At 35.6% G+C, this 20,985-nt stretch overlaps 1 protein-coding gene across 1 annotated transcript in view; it reads right to left on the bottom strand.

Moving 5' to 3' along the window:
- UNC13C (unc-13 homolog C) overlaps positions 1 to 20,985 on the bottom strand; it is a gene marked incomplete at both ends in the record, with an annotated part of 586,714 nt that overhangs the window by 327,207 nt on the left and 238,522 nt on the right. The window contains one exon of the mRNA XM_082853041.1: positions 2,455 to 2,624. Coding sequence (XP_082709167.1) covers positions 2,455 to 2,624 — 170 coding nt within the window. The remainder of the gene's footprint in view (positions 1 to 2,454; positions 2,625 to 20,985) is intronic.

Genomic DNA, 20,985 nt, shown 5'->3' with positions numbered 1-20,985 from the left:
TTATCTGGGCAATTAAAAGCAAAATAACTAAAAGAAAAAATTAATGAGGAAAGTATTTTATCTAAAAGCCCCACTCTTTCTGTCCTTGAAAAAATGAGTCAAAGCTCTAACAAAAACATTTGTTATTAGGTTTCTTTGTCAGTGATTCATGAAGACCTATAGTCTACAGCCTGTGTTTACTTATGTTAGATTCACTCTTTCTTTGAATGGAATCAGTATGTAGCCAATTCAGTCTAATAATGTGTGTGTAAGTGTATGCACGTGTGTCTAATATGAACTGAGTAGTAGCTCTGAGAGAAAGAAAAGCATAGTCACAAAACTCCTATGGTGTGAATGTAGGTAGGAGACCTATGTCTGATACCTACTTCCCTGATGAAACACATAAAGGAGTAAGCTGACCCATCTCAAAAACAAAAGATAAAGAGAGAAAGTGACGCAAAGTAAGCGGTGAAGACTTCTTTAATTGCCCCTTTTTCTAAGCATAACTGTATTTTTAGCCAAATAAGATACAGTTAAATCACACAGGCCACTTTCTTCTTGTGGAATGTCTGATGACTTTCATTGTTAATATTTAATGGTCATTGTGTTGTGAAGATTCTTCCCTTAGGACTGCCAGGATCTTGAGAGTTTCTCCTATTGGCTGGGAGATAGTTGATTCTCAACAAATGCTGAAGTTCTCTGCTGAAGCCAAGAGAAAGTCAAGTCCTGAGACATTTCTGTCACAGACCTTTTCCTGGAATCACAGGGGAACATTTTAACTAACATCATCACAATGGATCCATGGGACACAGGCTCTGCTTAGATGCCTAGGACTTTTGGCCAAGTCCTCCTTCCATGGTGGAACGGATTCTAAGTAATGAGGAAGGAAGAACATTGCACAAAGAATGAAAATATGGTACTAATGGGGATGGAACCCACTGTGGGATTTTATACAAAGCTAAGACCTGTTCTCTCTCCTTCTAAAGGTTAAACATCAGCAATGACAGCACAAAAGTATGAATTGAGGATGAGCAGGCAAAGGTGTCCATGTTTGTTGCATCATGTTTTTCTTTCCATAGACTGAAGGACTGTTTCTGCACAAGAGCTGGGTGGCAGATTTTATTAAAAGCACATTCAAATTCTTTTGCAAACTAAATATACCCTTGTAAGTTTTGTCAAAAGAATAATTTGAGGAATTTCTGTTCTGAATTCTAACTCCCTCAATTCAAGAACATGTTAACTTATTGCAAAAAACAAAAACTCACGTAGGCAAGCCTCTTTAATTAAAACGCAACCTATGAGTATTGTGCAGAGTTAATGCCCTGAAGTTTACCCTTGCCTAACATCTCTGTTTTCATATATAAAGTTATTTAATAGTATAAACAAGATACAGGAGGATTATCATTATAAGTGAAGCAAAACCTCTATGCCAATAATGGAGAAGCACCAATTTTCTTTAAAGATTTCCTCAAAATAAAATATTTTTTTATAACGAGTTTTTAGTCTAGCTTGAATCATCTATGTTCAGATAAGTTATGTATCTCTCCTTCTTTAAATTATTATATAATTCAGATATTCATTAATTTTGTGGCCTTACCCCTTTACTTTGCCAAATATTACATTACTTGAAGTACGTAGGTTTTTAAAAAGTCAAAAGCACTCTTTAATTTGCTAAGATAAGTTGGTATCCTAAATGGAAACACTTCGCAATCCTGGGAGTATGTAAACCTTTCTTAGATTCACAACCAGACCTTAAAAATTTAATTAAAACATTTCAGATGATATGATAAAGCCATTTTGGATCATATCCTTTATAGAAAATAAGGCGATCCATATATATTTACTATTATTAAGTCAGCACTGAAGATTCTAGCTTATTATTCAATTGTAGTAAAAGTCAAATTAAAACTTATCTTTATTCAATTCTTGGTTCCATAATAAAATTCAATTTTAAAATCATGCCAATTAAACATATTCTCAATATCTTCATCATCAAAATAAGCAGAAGTCCACATGTGTATCTGGCTTTGCCTGCTAAAGCCTACTTTTATATCATCTTTGCAAAATATCCAAAATACACTTTTCCTTTATTGCCAAAATTCATTAAGGGACTAAAAGGAAATAACTCAGACATTATAAAGTCATAGGTTATTTATTTTCTATACATTTGGCAAGGTTTTTTGAAGCTATACTTTATGAATTAAAAATTCAGAATGGGATATTTTTCTCCTAAAAGACACCCAGTTGATTCCTAGAAAGATTTTTCTCTTTTCATTTCAAATTTACCAATATCTTTCAATAATACAGAGTTTGAATAATTATCACCTTAATTTCTAATGAAACTAAACTGCCTGAAGTCCATGAGAATGTTCGAGAAAAGCACTGGTTATTTTTACCTATATAGGAATATAATACCTTCCACAGATATTCTGGAATTTTATTTAACATTTTTCAAGTAGATATAAAGACAGTCACCTAAATTGTACCAGACATCCATTTCTCCACTCAGGGTCCTCACTTCTACAATTGTTTGTCCCAGAAAATCATCTGACTCCTTTTTGAAATGTTGCTTCACTCTGGATTTAATGTCATCATCTTCATCCCACACTCTGACTTTGATTCGATCTGTGGAGTTATGGCACTCACTGAAAACAGATGTGGATAAGTTAACAACCAGTGATAACTTCTCTAAATGGCATCTGATGTTAGCAACTTGTTTTAAATCTATCTGAGCCAGAAAAGCATAGTATATTACATAGTAAATAAGATTTCCCACAGACTATTCCACCCATGGGATGTTGCAGGTATCAGGGATATTGAAAAAAAGTTGTGATAGTTAAGTAATGTTAATAAGAGAAAATCCTACCCCATTCCATTCTATTTCCTTTAATTGAACTGGACGTAATCAAATATGGATCAGAAATCTTTGGGATATTTTCTCTAAGGTATATTTCTTATTTGCAACAGTTATCTATGATAACATGTCCATGCTCAGAAAATTCTGTACCATAAAGATAACTTAATTGCAATGGGTGTTGAGGAAGTGGACATCACAGAGTCCTATTGATAAGCTAAAAATCCCAGTAAGCATGTAAGATATTGTTAAATCAAATCATCACATATATACCCAGCATCTTTAAACATTCTCCTTCCATTTTGGCTACATTTCTCCTTATGTTCCTCGTCTTCTCAAGACAAGCTAGATCAAATACGTTCTTAGATTCCTTTGTAGTTACGGTCCAGATAGTTGCCCTGCATTCAAGCAAGATCTGAACTCAAATTGAGCAAAGCGAGCCAGTGACTGTATTGTGGGGTTTTGCTCTTTTGGCAACAATAGTGGTGGTCTTTTGTACTTTATTGTAGAGTCTCCACTATTCAGTCCTGAGGGACAAAGTATTGATCAATGCTGGCAATGATGTTTTCTCCAAAGAAACCCCATGATATAATTGGACATTGTTTCTGCACAGTAGATTTAGAGGTGGGCATTTGGACCTCTCCAAAAATTCCTGAGTGACCTAAGAGTCTATGAAATAATTTTTTTTTCTGTGTAAGCTAACTAGAGTAGACTCTGTTGTTTGCAACTAAGAATACTGATCAATGAAATAATTTTTAAAGAATGAAGGGAGCTTCAATAATAGGCCTTAAAATGTGAAATTGACTCTCTGGAGGAGACAATGAGGGCAAACAGTGAAGATTTAATTACCTCAGGCTCGAAAGCTAATGCATTTTGAAATGCAGTAGCGAAACTGCTGGTCAAACTTTTGCTTGCTATACTTTGGAACTGTGACCACATGCCAACTGAAGCTTTTTTATTAGCGTGAATGGTAGGAATAAAATTCAGAATACTGGCATGTGCTTATTAAATCTTGCTGCTTTCAAAAGTGTACTGTGGTAGAGATGCACTCATACTAGAGCTAGAGAGTCTCTAAGCAGAGATGCCAAGGGAGCACAGCTACCTTTCCCTACAAGCAGAGGCTCACTCTGCTTGTGTCCTGCAATATAAATTCACTGAGAATATCATAATTTGGAACCTTGCAGGGTTGAGAACAGCCAGCTGCTTCTGTATACAAAATGTATGTATACAAGCAGAGGTTTCTGAGTGCAACTTCAAAAACATACGAAACTGTTGCCCCAGGGTGTTTCATACACTTTCCTTTAGGAAATCTCTAAGTGACAATGAAGGGGAACTTACTGGCAAAGATCAGATTAATGGTGTTGCACCTTGGCATGCAGTTTTGCAGGGGCTGAGGCAGCAGCCATTAGGTTAAGAGTGAGGAATTGGTCAGAACAAAGGAGTCAGTAGCAACAAGTTACATTTTCCAGGCTGATGTGGCTACTCTTAAAATGGTCTTGAAACTCACCTCCTGGAAGCCTGGTAAAATTTCCAGAGCATGGTATTTCCAAATGTGCCTCAGGCTCACTACAGCTGTATTTAAAGTAATTTCTGGGTCCTTGAACTCACAGCGAAAGGAAATGGACTCCAAGGCGAATCTCTTCCCAGCTAGGAAAACCATTTACCTGTATTTCCTGGGATGGTCCCAATTTTTGGTTTTATAGATATGCAATGCCTTTTAATTCTTTTTGGAGCCCTCTTTCTTTTACTTTCATTTTTAGGCATTGGCACATTGGTCAAGGAAGGTCTCCCCAGATGTAGAACCAAGGACTTGGAGAAAAAAGATAAAAGAAATTCGCCAAGAAAGAAGTACCAGGGCCTGCCAAATTGGCTAGCCAACTAACTACTTCTGCTGCTAGCATCAGGAAGTCCTGAGTAACCCACCCAGCAGGACTCTATTATATTTGCTATGTACCACCGACAGTCATATATTTTCTACGTTCCCTCTTACTGAATAAGACTTTTTAAATTGCTATTATCCTATTTTCTTCTCTCTCCACAGTAATACATTGGGAATGTTAGAAGAAGATGACTTGTCTTTAGTGTATAGACCTAAGGATCACAAAGAACCAAACACGTAGCTGAGGGAGAGATTACCCAAATATCCTAGACTTCAAGCTAAATACAGTAACTGGATATAATTTGGGGATTATCTGCCTTGGAAGACAGAGGATGAATTCATTTTATTTAAAGTCCAGAGAAAGATATAAATATTGTGTATAAATATAGAATGCTCAGATAGGTGGAAGGTGACAGATACAGTAAGTTCATTCACTCAGCAACCTTTTAAGACCTCCTTCCCTTTCCTGCTTTTGTGAAATATCCCAGTCTCCCTTGCAACTAGAGATGACCACTTGACATAGTTCTGCCAATGAGATATAAGCAAAAATCTTCTTGCCCTATTCTGTTTTCTTCTTTTATTACTCTGGAACATGCATGTAGAACATCCTCCACTAAAGATGATAAAACAGAAAGACAGATTTAGTTTTTTTCTTCAATGGAATAATTGAGTTACCAAACTAGCCCTCAAATGCCTATACCTGGAATTCTTGTTGAATGAAATAAATAAATCTCTTTTTGACTAAGCCACAATCATGGCTTAATGTGAAGCTGAATAAAATTCTAATTGAATCAGTGGGAAAATAATTAAATATCTACCAAGTTCATTTTGTTTGATTATATATTAAATGATTTAAAATGTTTAATTTATTAACTCTTACTATTTTTGTACTTGCTGTTTTATTCCTTAACTATTTAACATGTGTTTCACAAACCTTGACTTTTATGAAACTATAAAGGCTAGCAGTTTAGATGGGAAACTGGAGGCTTATGTAGGAAAATTTGACAGAAATATTTTTACACACAAGGGAAAAGTCTATCACATAAAATAGAGAGAAAAAGCATACTCCCATTAAATCTTACTCCACTAGATCATTCCCCACCTGATTAATTAGCTAACAAAAACTCCTGGTTTAGTTCACCAGCTTGTGATTTGGCCTTTCTATAAGAAGAGAATAAGATATTTTACTGCATAAACTCTTGGTAAATAAAATAAGTATTATTAAAGCCATTTGCTTTGTAGTTTTTTTTTTTAACTAAAAACAATCTGCATCTTAAAGAGTAGTTCATATGTCTAATTTTGTGTTTTTTCATTGTTAAAGAGAGGAATGGTTTGGTTTCCATGGGAATAAGTTATTTTATTCTTTCCCAAATTAAAGCAAAGCGTTTCCCCCTTCTGGACTCAGAATTATTGTGTGTGTTTGTGTTCTGTTTTTTCTTTATTTTTGTTTTTAGTTCACAGATACCCTATCTCTGTACAGCCAATCACTATTTGGCCAATTTTCTTTTGGCAGCCATCCAAAAGACTAATTTCCTTATAATTATTTATTCCAAATTTGAAAATGGTCTTACTGTAAACATTTTTAGATTTAGAGTTTCCTGGATATGGCCCCAATACATATCTCCTATAATTAAGGCAAAACAAAAAACAAAGACAAAAAGCAAATTAAAAAAAAAACCAAAACAAACCCCAAACCCACTCCTTACCCAATTTATTAGAGTTTAACCTATTCTGAGAAGGACTGCTTTACCTAGAGAAAGGCCCATGAATTTCATAAAGCCAATAAAGCCTGATTTCAATGGAACAATGAGCTGTTGCTCAAGCAGTCATCCTCCAATGGGAAGTCATTACAGAAGTAGTGTATGAGCAAATGACCATTCAAAAATGAGAACTGTACCTATAGTCAAGCTAGTTCTAATGAAGCAACCAAAATACATCTCACACAGCAACTATATCAGAAAAAAAGCCAATAGTAAACTATGTTGCCATTAAAAATCATGTTTTTTAAGAGTTTATAAAATTCTAGCTATATATTTTAAGTATCGTAAATGAAATTTCTATAATATTTTAATGCTATTATACCAGATTTTGTTAATAGACACATTAATAAGAGAGATATTAAATATATATGTGTTTTTATATACATATATACCCATATATGTGTATGTATATATATATGCATTGAAACAAGCTGTAAGGTTATATGTCAAAATATAGGTGGTAAAATTAGTGAAAATTTTTATTTTATTCTTTACATTTTCCTATCACAATCAACAAAATTGTATTTTAAAATATCTAGTAATTGTAAATAATCTCATTTCAACTCAAGCTGGAAGTCAGGGCATTGACTGAGAAAATCATCAGCCAGAAACCTGCAAGAGCCATCCTTAGGCAAAGCATCAGCAGCCTTTCAGGCAGTGACTGAATTCTCTAGTTACAGCTTAGTTCCTTAAACTCTGACCCACCAAATGGAAATATGTGAGACACCTGATGTGCACATTTCCTCTCAGTGATTTATTATGAATTATGTAACCCACTTCCATCACAGTATATGTGTCTTGTTATTGAATTAAGAGCCCTAACTCTATTTTAATTGTATTATAATAGATAGATAAACTCTAAGTTCAAAACCCAGTGCCAGTGCACAGCAACTTTCCCCACTGCATTTATCAAGGACAATTTAATTATGGGAATTAGGATGGAAAAAAAACCCCTGGTCCTCAACATTTTACTTTTGTTTAAGTTTTTCTGAGGATATTCTATGTAGTAATTGGACGTTGTAGATCCATTCTATTAATCAATGACATGGAAGACAAAAGGATGAGAATAAGAAATAAATTAATTAGAGGCACTTCTGTAAAAGAAAAGGAGCTGAAGAGGAATTCATATGCTGACATTTAAGGATTGGTTGAATGAAGTCCTAGTACTGTAATAGGCCAGAGAACCAAAGGACAAAGTATGATCTTATAAGATATACCAATTTTCCTGCCCCACCTTCCAGCCCCACAATTAGACCATCAATACCTCAAAGTCCTGTATTCTATTTTTATATCTATTTTTATATCTAATATTTCCTTCACAGGTACTAATGTTGCAGATAAATTTATTTTAATAGCTGTTTTGAGACTTATTGAATATTAAATATTACAAAATATTAATTATGTTAAAATAATAAAGGTAAGAAACTGGTTTGTTTAGAAAAATACTTTATTGTCCATTTTGCTGTGCAAAGAGAGAACACTTAGGGAGAGAGATCAGAAAACAGGAAGATCTATATGATATCACTTTTAGGTGGAATCTAAAAATCTGAACTAATAAAAACAGAGAGCAAAATAATGGTTACCAGGGGCTGGAAGGTGGGGAAATAGGAGAGATGTTGTTTAAGAGTACAAAATAGTCGATAAATAAGTCCTAGAGATCTAATGCACAATATAGTGAACACAGACAACAATATTATATTAATCACCAAACTTGCTAAGAGACTAGATCTTAATTATTCCCACGACAAAAATGGTTATGGTAATCATGTGATGTGATAGAGGAACTAGTTAATGCTACAATGGCAATCATATTATAATATACAAATGTATCAAATCAACATATTTTTCCTTAAATTTACATAGTGTTATATGCCAAATATAATTTAAAAAGAAACAACACGTAGAAAACAGGAGAATCAAATTACTCTTTCAAAAAATAGGAGAAATATATATGCATGCGAATGTGTGCATGTGCATGTGCGTGTGTGTGTGTGTGTGTGTGTGCGTGCATGCAATAGGGATGGTTTCTACTCACCACCTCTTTGGTTCACCACACGTTTTTCCCAACTCAGACCCTTTGTTCATTGTGTTTCTTAGAGCAAGGATGTCTTTTCCCTACTCCTCTACCTAATGAACACTTAGCTGTCTTTCAAGACTCAGATAAAATATCACCTCTGTGTGAAACTTCCCTAAGAAAAATTTTTCCAAACCCTAGTACCTACAGCAAATCAATATGAAAAACCTGTTTATCAGAAACATAAGAGAAATATCATATGTCACAGTAATCATACTCTATTGTTGCTCATTAACTATTACAAATGTGCATATTCCAATTAGTGGCTAATTATGCAGCTGAAATCTAACCATTTGCTTTAAGTTGGAAATAAGATCCACTTTGGATATATGTTTGACATTTATTGGACATGTGATTAAAGGCATTATCTTTTCAAACCTGATTTTTCTTTAAGTGGTGACATGCATTTTTTTCTTCAACTAACTTGTCCATAGATAAAGAAGCTGCACAGCAAAAGATAATGTAAATGTAAGGAGCCACAGACAGTGTATGTTGTCACTGTTCTGTGGTTGTCCTACTCTAGCTCTAATATTCCAAGGTCTATGATTCATAGAATAAGTTATGCCTTTTTCATTTTACTTTCAAGGCCAATGTGTATTAGGCATGATGGATAAACAGAACAAACTTGGAAAAAGATCTGCCTGATTCAAATTCCATTTGAGCCACTTACTAGCAATATGACTCTGGGCAAGTTATGCAATTGCACTGAGCCTCCATGCCCAATCTATAAAACTAGAACATTGATATTGATCTTTTAAACATGATTAAATATATTAAAAAACCACGGAACTATGCTGGGCATTTAGCAGGCTTTAATTAGATCTAGCTAACTAATGCAGCTAAGTACATCATTCAAACATATAAATATATTTTGCCTTTAACAGCAATGGACAAGTTACTGAAAATATATAAAACAGGGAATTTTTTAATTAGCCTAATTATCAAAACACTGAAAATTAAATCATTGATATATATTGATATAATAAAATTTTATTCAACTATTAAAAACACTGTTTTAGGTGAAGATTTATTTCAGGGGTCTCTATACTGTTCCATTGATCTATATATGTCTGTCTGTATTACAGTACCACACTGTTTCTGTTACTGTAGATTTGTATTATTTTTCCCCATAACAAATTTTTAAGTGTACAGTACAGTATTGTTGGATACAGGTACATGGTTTATAGCTAATCCCAGAACTTCTCTTGCTTAATTACGACTCCGTGCCTACTATTTACAATAGCCAGGACATGGAAGCAACCTATGTGTCCATCAACAGATGAATGGATAAAGAAGATGTGACACATGTATATAATGGAATATAACTCAGTCATAAAAAGAAACGAAATCGAGTTATTTGTAGTGAGGTGGATGGACCTAGAGTCTGTCATACAGAGTGAAGTAAGTCAGAAAGAGAAAAACAAATACCGTATGCTAACACGTATATATGGAATCTAAAAAAAACTAAATTGTTCTGAAGAACCTAGGGGCAGGACAGGAATAAAGACACAGATGTAAAGAATGGACTTGAGGACACGGGGCAGGGGAAGGGTAAGCTGGGATGAAGTGAGAGAGTGGCATGGACATATATACACTACCAAATGTAAAATAGATAACTAGAGGGAAGCAGCCACATAGCACAGGGAGATCAGCTCAGTGCTTTGTGACCAACCTAGAGGGGTGGGATAGAGAGGGTGGGAGGGAGACACAAGAGGGAGGGGATATAGGGATATATGTATACGTATAGTTGATTCACTTTGTTTTACAGCAGCAACTAACACAACAATGTAAAGCAATTATACCCCTATAAAGATGTTAAAAAAAACCAGAAAACTCTGTGCCTATTGATTAGTAACTCCCCATTTCACCCTCTCTCCAGCCCACAGAAACCACCATTCTAGTCTTTAATTCTGTGAATATGATGATTTTAGATACCTCATATAAGTGTAATAATGCAGTATTTGTCTTTCTGTAACTGGCTTAGCATAACATCTTCAAGGTTCATCCCTACTGTCACATATTGCAGAATTTCCTTCTTTTGTAAGGATGAATAATATCCCATTGTATGTATATATCACATTTTCTTTATTCATTCACCAGTCACTGGACATTTAGGTTGTTTCCACATCTTGGCTGTTGTGAATAATACTGGGCTTGGAAGCGCTAATATCTCTTTGAGATTCTGATCTCAATTCTTTTGGATATATACCCAGAAGTGAGATTGCCAGATCAATGGTAGTTCTCTTTTCAAATGTTTGAGTAAACTCCATACTGGTTCCCATAGCAGATGTACCATTTTGCATGCCCACCAATAGGGTACAAAGGTTCGCACAATGGGAAAAGATAGATAGGAACTGGGACCACAGAGGAAGGTCCCATCCAACAGAAGCTTGAATCAGGAAGGAAACCCACACATCATTGGTGATGCTGTCCAAGGCAGAGAGAAGGAAAAAAAGTACTCTGCTTCTCCCATCCTCCCACCTTTGATCTTACTGCAGTGCTTCCTCATGGCCAAACCTAGTGGGCAGGGAAGTCTGGGAAAGGTAGCCCTTAGAGTTCAGTTCCCTGAGATAAAGAACACACCAAAGACATTTCAGGGAATAAATGGTATAACAAACAAGTAAATGACCAGCACATATGCCAAATTCATGTAGAAAATGCCATAAAAAAACACATAACACTATGCACTTGGTTTGAAGTGTTTCTTTGTTTCTCTTACTCCTTTTAGCATTGCTGTGCCTTTCCCTAAGAGGTCTTTACATTTGCATCTTCATAGATAAAACCCTTTAACGCTAAAAGCATTTTTCTAGAGTGTATCATTCAACTTCCTTATTTCAGGAAAGGAAACTGATAAAAAGAGAATAATAAACATTTTTGCACTAGGTAACACAATGAGTGATTTGGAAAGAAAATTATGAGTATAAAAATGCTTTGAGGGCTTCCCTGGTGGCACAGTGGTTGAGAATCTGCCTGCCAATGCAGGGGACACGGGTTCAAGCCCTGGTCTGGGAAGGTCCCACATGCCGCAGAGCAAGTAGGCCCATGAGCCACAACTACTGAGCCTGCGCATCTGGAGCTTGTGCTCCGCAACAAGAGAGGCCGCGACTGTGAGAGGCCCGTGCACCGCGAAGAAGAGTGGCCTCTGCTCGCCGCAACTAGAGAAAGCCCTTGCACAGAAACAAAGACCCAACACAGACAAAAATTAATTAATTAATTAATTAAATCTTAAAAAAGAAAAAAAAGAAAAGAAACTTGTTTAAAAAAATGCTTTGAAAAAATAATAGTGCTTTATAAATATGAACCATTTTATTATCATTAATGTTATATAGTCACTCTGTATAAGCATATGGATGCTTTAAAACTTTTTTAAAATACTGTTTTTCAGAAAGATGGAGCATCCCTCTACCAATTTCCACCGCAGTGAGCACAATTCATATTATCACATATTTGCATTCAGTGCCCTACTTGACTCAATGAATGTTACTGTCAATATTTTAATGGAAAGATAGTGCTTAGTGTTAGTTTTTACCTTTAAAAGGTTTGATACTTGATCTATATAATTGTATTTAATTTTAATTGAATTTGTATAAATGCAGGATCATACTCTACATACCATTTAGCATCTCCACTTTTTAAATTTAATATGTCATGTCCATCCTGACATATACACATATACATCATTCTTTCTAATGATTATATGATATATTCCATTATATGGATGTTTTCTAATGAATTCATCCCCTATAGATAGTAGATGTGTATTTAGGTGGTTTCCAATGTCTTACTGTACTGCTATACAGAATGCTTTGTATGTATATCTTCATGAACTTATAAAAATATTCTAGTCTGACAAATTATTAAAAGTGGATTTTTTAGGTTGGAAGTCATGTCAGTTACATACACATCTGTATACAGATAGATACACACACACACACACACACAATTACTAAAATATCCTGCAGAAAGCATATATGTGCTTACACTATACCTGTTTCTCTATACTTTCATCAGTACTGAGTACTAATTACTTTTCAATCTTTGCTAATCAGAAAGCTGAAATATGCCTTCTCCTATTATACTGACTTTTAGGGAGTCCATCTGTTATACATTAAATTAAATATGAAGAAAATGAAATATGTATGTACATTTCTACAAAATTTTCCTCTTTCCCACACCAGTCCAATTGAAAAGGAGAAAAAAAAAATGAATGAAAAGTGCCCTCCCCCACCATATATCAAAGAGACCTCTGAAGAGGAGCTTATGATTATTTCTTGCCAGAGAAAAAGGGTTAAAATAGCCAGAATCTGTACCTGGCAAGAGAACAGAATCAGTCAGCATGCTTTCTTATAGGCACTTAAGTTGCCTTTCTCTGAGATGCTCCCCTTCACTCTTCGCTAGAAAAGAACAGCTGCTATTCTCCTGAGAAACTCTGAAGCAATGATGGGAATGTCAGCGGCAAGCTGCAGTTACATCAGTTGCCTGAGCAGACCTTATCTGAACACCACGCTTGAATGAGAAGCAGCGATGATAAAGGTAAATACTATTAACTAACACCCCTCTCATTCCAAACATCAGCAACACAGCAACAGTGCACAGGCTAGTGGAAAACTTCTGCACTAATCACCAAGGAATTGCTAAAACAGAGAAAAAACATTAGGAAATCCTACCATCCAATTAACTTTTCCACTTAAATCTAAGCTCAACCAATTATTGGGAATGGAGCAGTTATGCCTAAGAATTCATAAACAGTAACGTTGGGTATACTTCAGACCTCTCTGGACTCTTTTGCTGGATGTTATGGAAAATACAAAGAGATAGAATTCAAAAAGAAAAAAAAAACCAAGTCACCACACAAACACAAAAAACCACTTGACAGCACCTGTGTTATTGTGGCAATGGTGCTCATCAATAGTAGCTACCCTTCATTAAAATGTAAGCTCAAGTGTCTTGAAAATTAGAGTTCGATCTACATAATTATGAACCTTTAGCCAAAAATTTAGATAAAAAATACATCTATTTGAGTGTTTTCAAACTTCCAAAAGAACACAACTTGATCAACTATAAACACAGCTTAAAAAGGTACCAAAAAAACATCCTCCAGATGATATAAAGGTATGACTGATTATTCACAAAGAATTAATTTCAACAGAAGATATTACATTAGGTTAAACCATATGAAATTGCCATTATTGTAGGTCAAAAGAGTTGACCATCAGCAATTTCATATGGCTTGGCCTAGTAATAACTAGTTCCATATAACAAAATCTTGTTTGTGGCCTAGTTGAACATACACTTTGTACTTGGCAAGTACAAGAAATTCTATGAAATTAAAAAACTAGTGCGATCACATAACAGTCTGATCATTAAGATACTGAAGAAATTAGCGGTGGTGGTGTGACAGGGAAAATAAAGAAAAGTACCAAGTAACAAAGATACTCAAGATTTCCTAAATTGGATGTATTTGAGAATGGTACTGATCCTAGAGGGGACCACTTAAACACTACTGTAAAACATTTTTCAAGAAAGTCAGCCACTCCTCAGGGGACTTCCTTATCCCTCCCCCACCAGACAATGGATTAATTTTGTCTATTCAAGGAAATTTCAAGATCTTAAGCCCATGTGAGACTATTATCCTGACCTTAAAATAGGCAGCAGTCAAAACTTCTGGCTATTAAAGAATTTCTTGGGGTTCTAGAAAGATCAGATCCATATTCATCAGGGACAGTAGATAAATAAAGAGGATAAGATTTTACATAATAGGAGAAAAGATGTAGGGTGCCAGCATTTTATAAAGGGCACAGTAGAAGCCAGGCAAGACTGTCAGAGGTCTAAGGTCAAGGCCAGATGGCCATAGATGGTAAGGAAACCTAGCCAGGTGTATAGATAGCATTCACATAAGAGCTACTCTTGAGTTGCACTGATCCTCTTTCCATAAATGTAAAGTCTTCTAAGGGGACTGACTCTTTCTGCTTGTCCACTGGCTATTAGCTGTACGAAAGCATGCCTCATTCTAGAGTAGTCCACAGCCTCTGAAATCTCCTGGAAAGGCAGTGCATAAAAGTATCAGTGACTTAACTTTCCCCCAATTTACCATTTCTCCACAACTTTACTCCTGTATTATGAAATACTGTGGGTTCTAATCACTTAGTTTCATTTCAATCTTTGTGACTAAATATACCACTGAAAAATAAACTTGGACTAGTTGTTTCAATTACTTGTAGGAACAAAGCAAGGTATAAACGATAACTTAAAATCAAACATTTAATTAAACATGCTTTAAATCATATTAAATACGGCCCTTATATTAGCAGTGTTGAAAAAATAGTGTCTCGTTCTTTGAAGGAATTTTCCCAATACATGAACTTAATTATTTGGCAATGGTAAAGTTTCACAAAGTAATATACCTATGATGTCAGAAAGGGTCTTAGATATCATCTTCAGATAAAAACACATGTTAAATGTCCCCTCAGAATTAGTGGTAGTTTTCCATCCTGTGCTTTCTTAATTTTATCCATAGTTCTGTGAGGACAGATCGAAAAAGGATGTCAAAATCTAGTCTTAGTAAAAGCTCAAGAAGTTATTCTACTGCTTATTTCAGTGCTTTAAATAAGACAAAATGCATTTTGTCCCCTTTACTGTCCCTTCAATTCCAACACTAATCAAAAGCATCACCAAAAGTAACATATCATGAAGACTAAAGGCATTGGTAAGGTTTCATCAGGCAGGAAAACATATACTGGTGATGCTAGTAAAAAAGTAAATGCTTGACTGCTGCAACGTCATGCTGGCCTCTGCCACCGCAGGCTCGCCCTGCATTCTGTACTCCTCCCTCCCCACGGCCTGAGTGAGCCAGAGCCCCTAAATCAGTTGCTACTTTACCCCGTCCTGTCTGGGCAGGGAATAGACGCTCTCAGGCGACCTACATGCAGAGGCGGGGCCAAATCCAAAACTGAACCCCGGGAGCTGTGAGAACAAAGAAGAGAAAGGGAAATCTCTCCCAGCAGCCTCAGGAGCAGCAGACTAAATCTCCACAATCAACTTGATGTACCCTGCATCTGTGGAGTACCTGAATAGACAACGAATCATCCCAAAATAGAGGCGGTAGACTTTGGGAGCAACTGTAGACTTGGGGTTTGCTTTCTGCAACTAATTTGTTTCTGCTTTTATGTTTATCTTAGTTTAGTGTTTAGAGCCTATTATCACTGGTAGATTTCTTTACTGATTTGATTGCTCTCTTCCTTTTTATATATATATATATATTTTTTTTTCCTTTTTCTCTTTTTGTGTATGTGTATGCTTCTTTGTGTGGTTATGTCTGTAGAGCTTTGCTTTTGCCATTTGTCCTAGAGTTATTTCTGTCCCTTTTTTTTTTTTTTACTATAGTTTTTAGTTCTTGTTCTCACTGGTGGATTTGTATTTTGGTTTGGTTGCTCTCTTTCTTTTTTTAAACTAATTTTTAATAATTATTTACATTTTACTAACTTTATTCATTATTTCATTCTTCTCTCTCTCTCCTTTCCTTCCTTCCTTCCCTCCCACCCTCCCTTCCTTCCTCACCCTTTTCTTCTGAGCCATGTGGCTGACAGGGTCTTGGTGCTCTAGCCAGGTGTCACGCCTGAGACTCTGAGGTGGCAGAGCCAAGTTCAGGACATTGGTCCACCACACATCTCCCAGCCCCATGTAATATCAAATGGAGAAAGCTCTGCCAGAGACCTCCATCTCAATGCTAAGACCCAGCTCCACTCAACGACCAGCAATCTACAGTGCTAGACACCCTATGTCAAACAACTAGCAAGACAGGAACACAACCCCACCTATTAGCAGAGAGACAGCCTAAAATCATGATAGTTCACAGACACCCAAAAAGAGACCACCGCACGTGGTCCTGCCAACCAGAAAGTCCAGATCCAGCCTCATCCAGCAGAACACAGGCACCAGTCTCCTCCACCAGGAGGCCTACACAACCCAATGAACCAATCTTGCCCACTGGGAGAAGACAAAAAAAACAACAGGAAGTACGAACCTGCAGCTTGCAAAAAGGAGACCCCAAACACAGTAAGTTAAGCAAAATGAGAAGACACAGAAATACACAGAAGATGAAGGAGAAAGGTAAAAACCCACCAGACCAAACAAATGAAGAGGAAATAGGCAGTATACCTGAAAAAGAATTCAGAGTAATGATAGTAAAGATGATCCAAAATCTTGGAAATAGAATGGAGAAAATACAAAATACATTTAACAAGGACCTAGAAGAACTAAAGAGCAAAAAACAGTGATGAACAACACAGTAAATAAAATTACAAACTCTCTAGGAGGAATCAATAGCAGAATAACTGAGGCAGAAGAAGGGATAAATGACCTGGAAGACAAAATAGTGGAAATAACTACTGCAGAGCAGAATAAAGAAAAAACATTGAAAAGAACTGAGGACAGTCTCGGAGACCTCTGGGACAACATTACACGCACCAACATTCGAATTATAGGGGTCCCAGAAGAAGAAGACAAAAAAAGAGACTGAGAAAATATTTGAAGAGATTATAGTTGAAAACTTCCCTAATATGGGAAAGGAAATAGTCAATCAAGTCCAGGAAGCACAGAGAGTCCCATACAGGATAAATCCAAGGAGAAATATGCCAAGACACATATTAATCAAACTGTCAAAAGTTAAATACAAAGAAAAAATATTAAAAGCAGCGAAGGAAAAACAACAAATAACATAAAAGGGAATCCCCATAGGTTAACAGCTGATCTTTCAGCAGAAACTCTGCAAGCCAGAAGGGAGTGGCAGGACATACTTCAAGTGATGAAAGGGAAAAACCTACAATCAAGATTACTCTACCCAGCAAGGATCTCATTCAGATTCAATGGAGAAATTAAACCCTTTACAGACAAGCAAAAGCTAAGAGAACTCAGCACCACCAAACCAGCTCTACAACAAATGCTAAAGGAACTTCTCTAGGCAGGAAACACAAGAGAAGGAAGAGACTTACAATAACAAACCCAAAACAATTAAGAAAATGGTAATAGGCACATACGTACTGATAACTACCTTAAAGGTAAAAGGATTAAATGCTCCAACCCAAAGACACAACCAGCTGAATGGAAACAAAAACAAGACCCATATATACGCTGTCTACAAGAGACCCACTTCAGATCTAGAGACACATACAGACTGAAAATGAGGTGATGGAAAAAGATAGTCCATGCAAACGGAAATCGAAAGAAAGCTGGGGTAGCAATTCTCATATCAGACAAAATAGACTTTAAAATAAAGATTATTACAAGAGACAAAGAATGACCTATATAATGATCAAGGGATCAATCCAAGAAGAAGATATAACAATTGTAAATATTTATGCACCCAATATAGGAGCACCTCAATACATAAGGCAAATGCTAAGAGCCATAAAAGGGGAAATTGACAGTAACACAATCATAGTAGGGGTCTTTAACATCCCACTTTCACCAATGGACAGATCATCCAAAATGAAAATAAATAAGGAAATACAAGCTTTAAATGTTGCATTAAATGAGATGGACTTAACTGATATTTACAGGACATTCCATCCTAAAACAACAGAATACACTTTCTTCTCAAGTGCTCATGGAACATTCTACAGGGCAGATCATATCTTGGGTAACAAATCAGGCCTTGGTAAATTTAAGAATACTGAAATTGTATCAAGTATCTTTTCCAACCACAACACTATGAGACTAGATATCAGTTACGGAAAAAAATCTGTAAAAAAATACAAACACATGGGGGCCAAACAATACACTACTAAATAACCAAGAGATCACTGAAGAAATCAAAGAGGAAAACAAAAAGTACCTACAAACAAATGACAATGAAAACACGATGAAAACATGATGACTCAAAACCTATGGGATGCAGCAAAAGCAGTTCTAAGAGGTAAGTTTATAGCAACACAATCCTACCTCAAGAAACAAGAAACATCTCAAAGAAACAACCTAAACTTATACCTAAAGCAATTAGAGAAAGAAGAACAAAAAACCCCAAAGTTAGCAGACGGAAAGAAATCATAAACATCCCATCAGAAATAAATGAAAAAGCAATGAAGGAAACGATAGCAAAGATCAACAAAACTAAAAGCTGGTTCTATGAGAAGATAAACAAAATTGATAAAACTTTAGCCAGACTCATCAAGAAAAAAAGGGAGAAGACTCAAATTAATAGAATTAAAATGAAAAAGGAGAAGTAACAACTGACACTTCAGAAATACAAAGGATCATGAGAGATTACCATAAGCAACTATATGCCAATAAAAAGGACCACCTGGAAGAAATGGACAAATTCTTAGAAATGCACAGCCTTCTGAGACTGAACCAGGAAGAAACAGAAAATATAAACAGACCAATCACAAGCACTGAAATTGAGACTGTGATTAAAAATCTTCCAACAAACAAAAGCCCAGGACCGGATGCCTTCACAGGCAAATTCTATCCAACATTTAGAGAAGAGCTAACACCTATCCTTCTCAAACACTTCCAGAATATAGAAGAGGGAGAAACACTCCCAAACTCATTGTACAAGGTCACCATCACCCTGATATCAAAACCAGACAAAGATGTCACAAAGAAAGAAAACAACCAGCCAATATTACTGGTGAACATAGATGCAAAAATTCTCAACAAAGTTCTACCAAACAGAATCCAACAGCACATTAAAAGGATCATACACCATGATCAAGTGGGGTTTCTCCCAGGAATGCAAGGATTCTTCAATATATGCAAATTAATCAATGTGATACAGCATATTAACAAATTGAAGGAGCAAAACCATATGATCATCTCAATAAATGCAGAAAAAGCTTTTGACAAAATTCAACACCCATTTATGATAAAAACCCTCCAGAAAGTAGACATAGAGGGAACTTACCTCAATATAATAAAGGCCATATATAACAAACCCATAGCCAACATTGTGCTCAATGGTGAAAAACTGAAAACATCTCCACTAAGATCAGGAACAAGACACGGTTGCCCACTCTCACCACTATTATTCAACATAGTTTTGGAAGTTTTAGCCACAGCAATCAGAGAAGAAAAAGAAATAAAAGGAATCCAAATGAGAAAAGAAGAAGTATAACTGTCACTGTTTGCAGATGACATGATACTATACATAGAGAATCCTAAAGATGCTACCAGAAAACTACTAGAGGTAATCAATGAATTTGGTAAAGCAGCAGGAGACAAAATTAATGAACAGAAATCTCTGGCATCCCTATACACTAATGATGAAATATCTGGAAGCAAAATTAAGGAAACACTCCCATCTACCACTGCAACAAAAATAATAAAACACCTAGGAATAAACCTACGTAAAGAGACAGAAGACCTGTATGCAGAAAACTATCAGACACTGATGAAAGAAATTAAAGATGATACAAACAGATGGAGAAATATCCCATGTTCTTTGATTAAAAGAATCAACATTGTGAAAATGACTATACTACCCAAAGCAATCTACAGATTCCTTGCAATCCCTATCAAACTACCAATGGCATTTTTCATAGAACTAGAACAAAAAAATTCACAATTTGTATTGAAACACAAAAGACCCCGAATAGCCAAAGCAATCTTGAGAAAGAAAAATGGAGCTGGAGGAATCAGGCTCCCTGTCTTCAGACTATACTACAAAGCTACAGTAATCAAGACAGTATGGTACTGGCACAGAAACAGAAATATAGAACAATGAAACAGGATAGAAAGCCCAGAGATAAACCCACACACATATGGTCACCTTATCTTTGATAAAGGAGGCAAGAATATACAATGGAGAAAAGACAGCCTCTTCAATAAGTAGTGCTGGGAAAACTGGACAGCTACATGTAAAAGAATGAAATTAGAACACTCCCTTACACCATACACAAAAATAAACTCAAAATGGATTAAAGACCTAAATGTAAGGCCAGAGACTATAAAACTCTTAGTGGAAAACACAGGCATCTTGCTATTTTTTATTTTCCCCATTTTTGTCCCATTTTCCCTTTTATCTGGTTTTTTCAATTATTTTTTATAACTGAATTTTATCTACTTTGTTGTCATTTTAGCTATTCTTTTGTTTTGTCATTATAGTTGTTACTTTAGTATGCATATTTAAGTTATCACAATCTACAAATGTTTTATACCCTATAATATACAGTGTAAGAACCTTATAATAGTACATTTTCAGTTTTGTCTCAACCTTTATGCAATCATTATCATATATTTTAGTTATTGCATTAACAACTCAGGAATAAGTTATTATTTTTTGTGTTAATACTTACCAATCTTTTAAATAAATCTAAATAAAATGTAAGAGTGTAATATATATGTCAATGAGGTTATTATTTCCAGAGTTCATTCTTTTTCATGCCTTTATATTGATCTGTATTTTCCTCTGGCATCACATTTCTTCTGCCTGAGAAACTTCTCT

Source organism: Leucopleurus acutus (assembly GCF_964270905.1).
Source record: "Leucopleurus acutus genome assembly, chromosome: 1".
Lineage (NCBI taxonomy): Eukaryota > Metazoa > Chordata > Mammalia > Artiodactyla > Delphinidae > Leucopleurus > Leucopleurus acutus.
The sequence above is the reverse complement of the archived record's forward strand: the minus strand, read 5'-3'. Positions and strand labels throughout refer to the sequence as shown.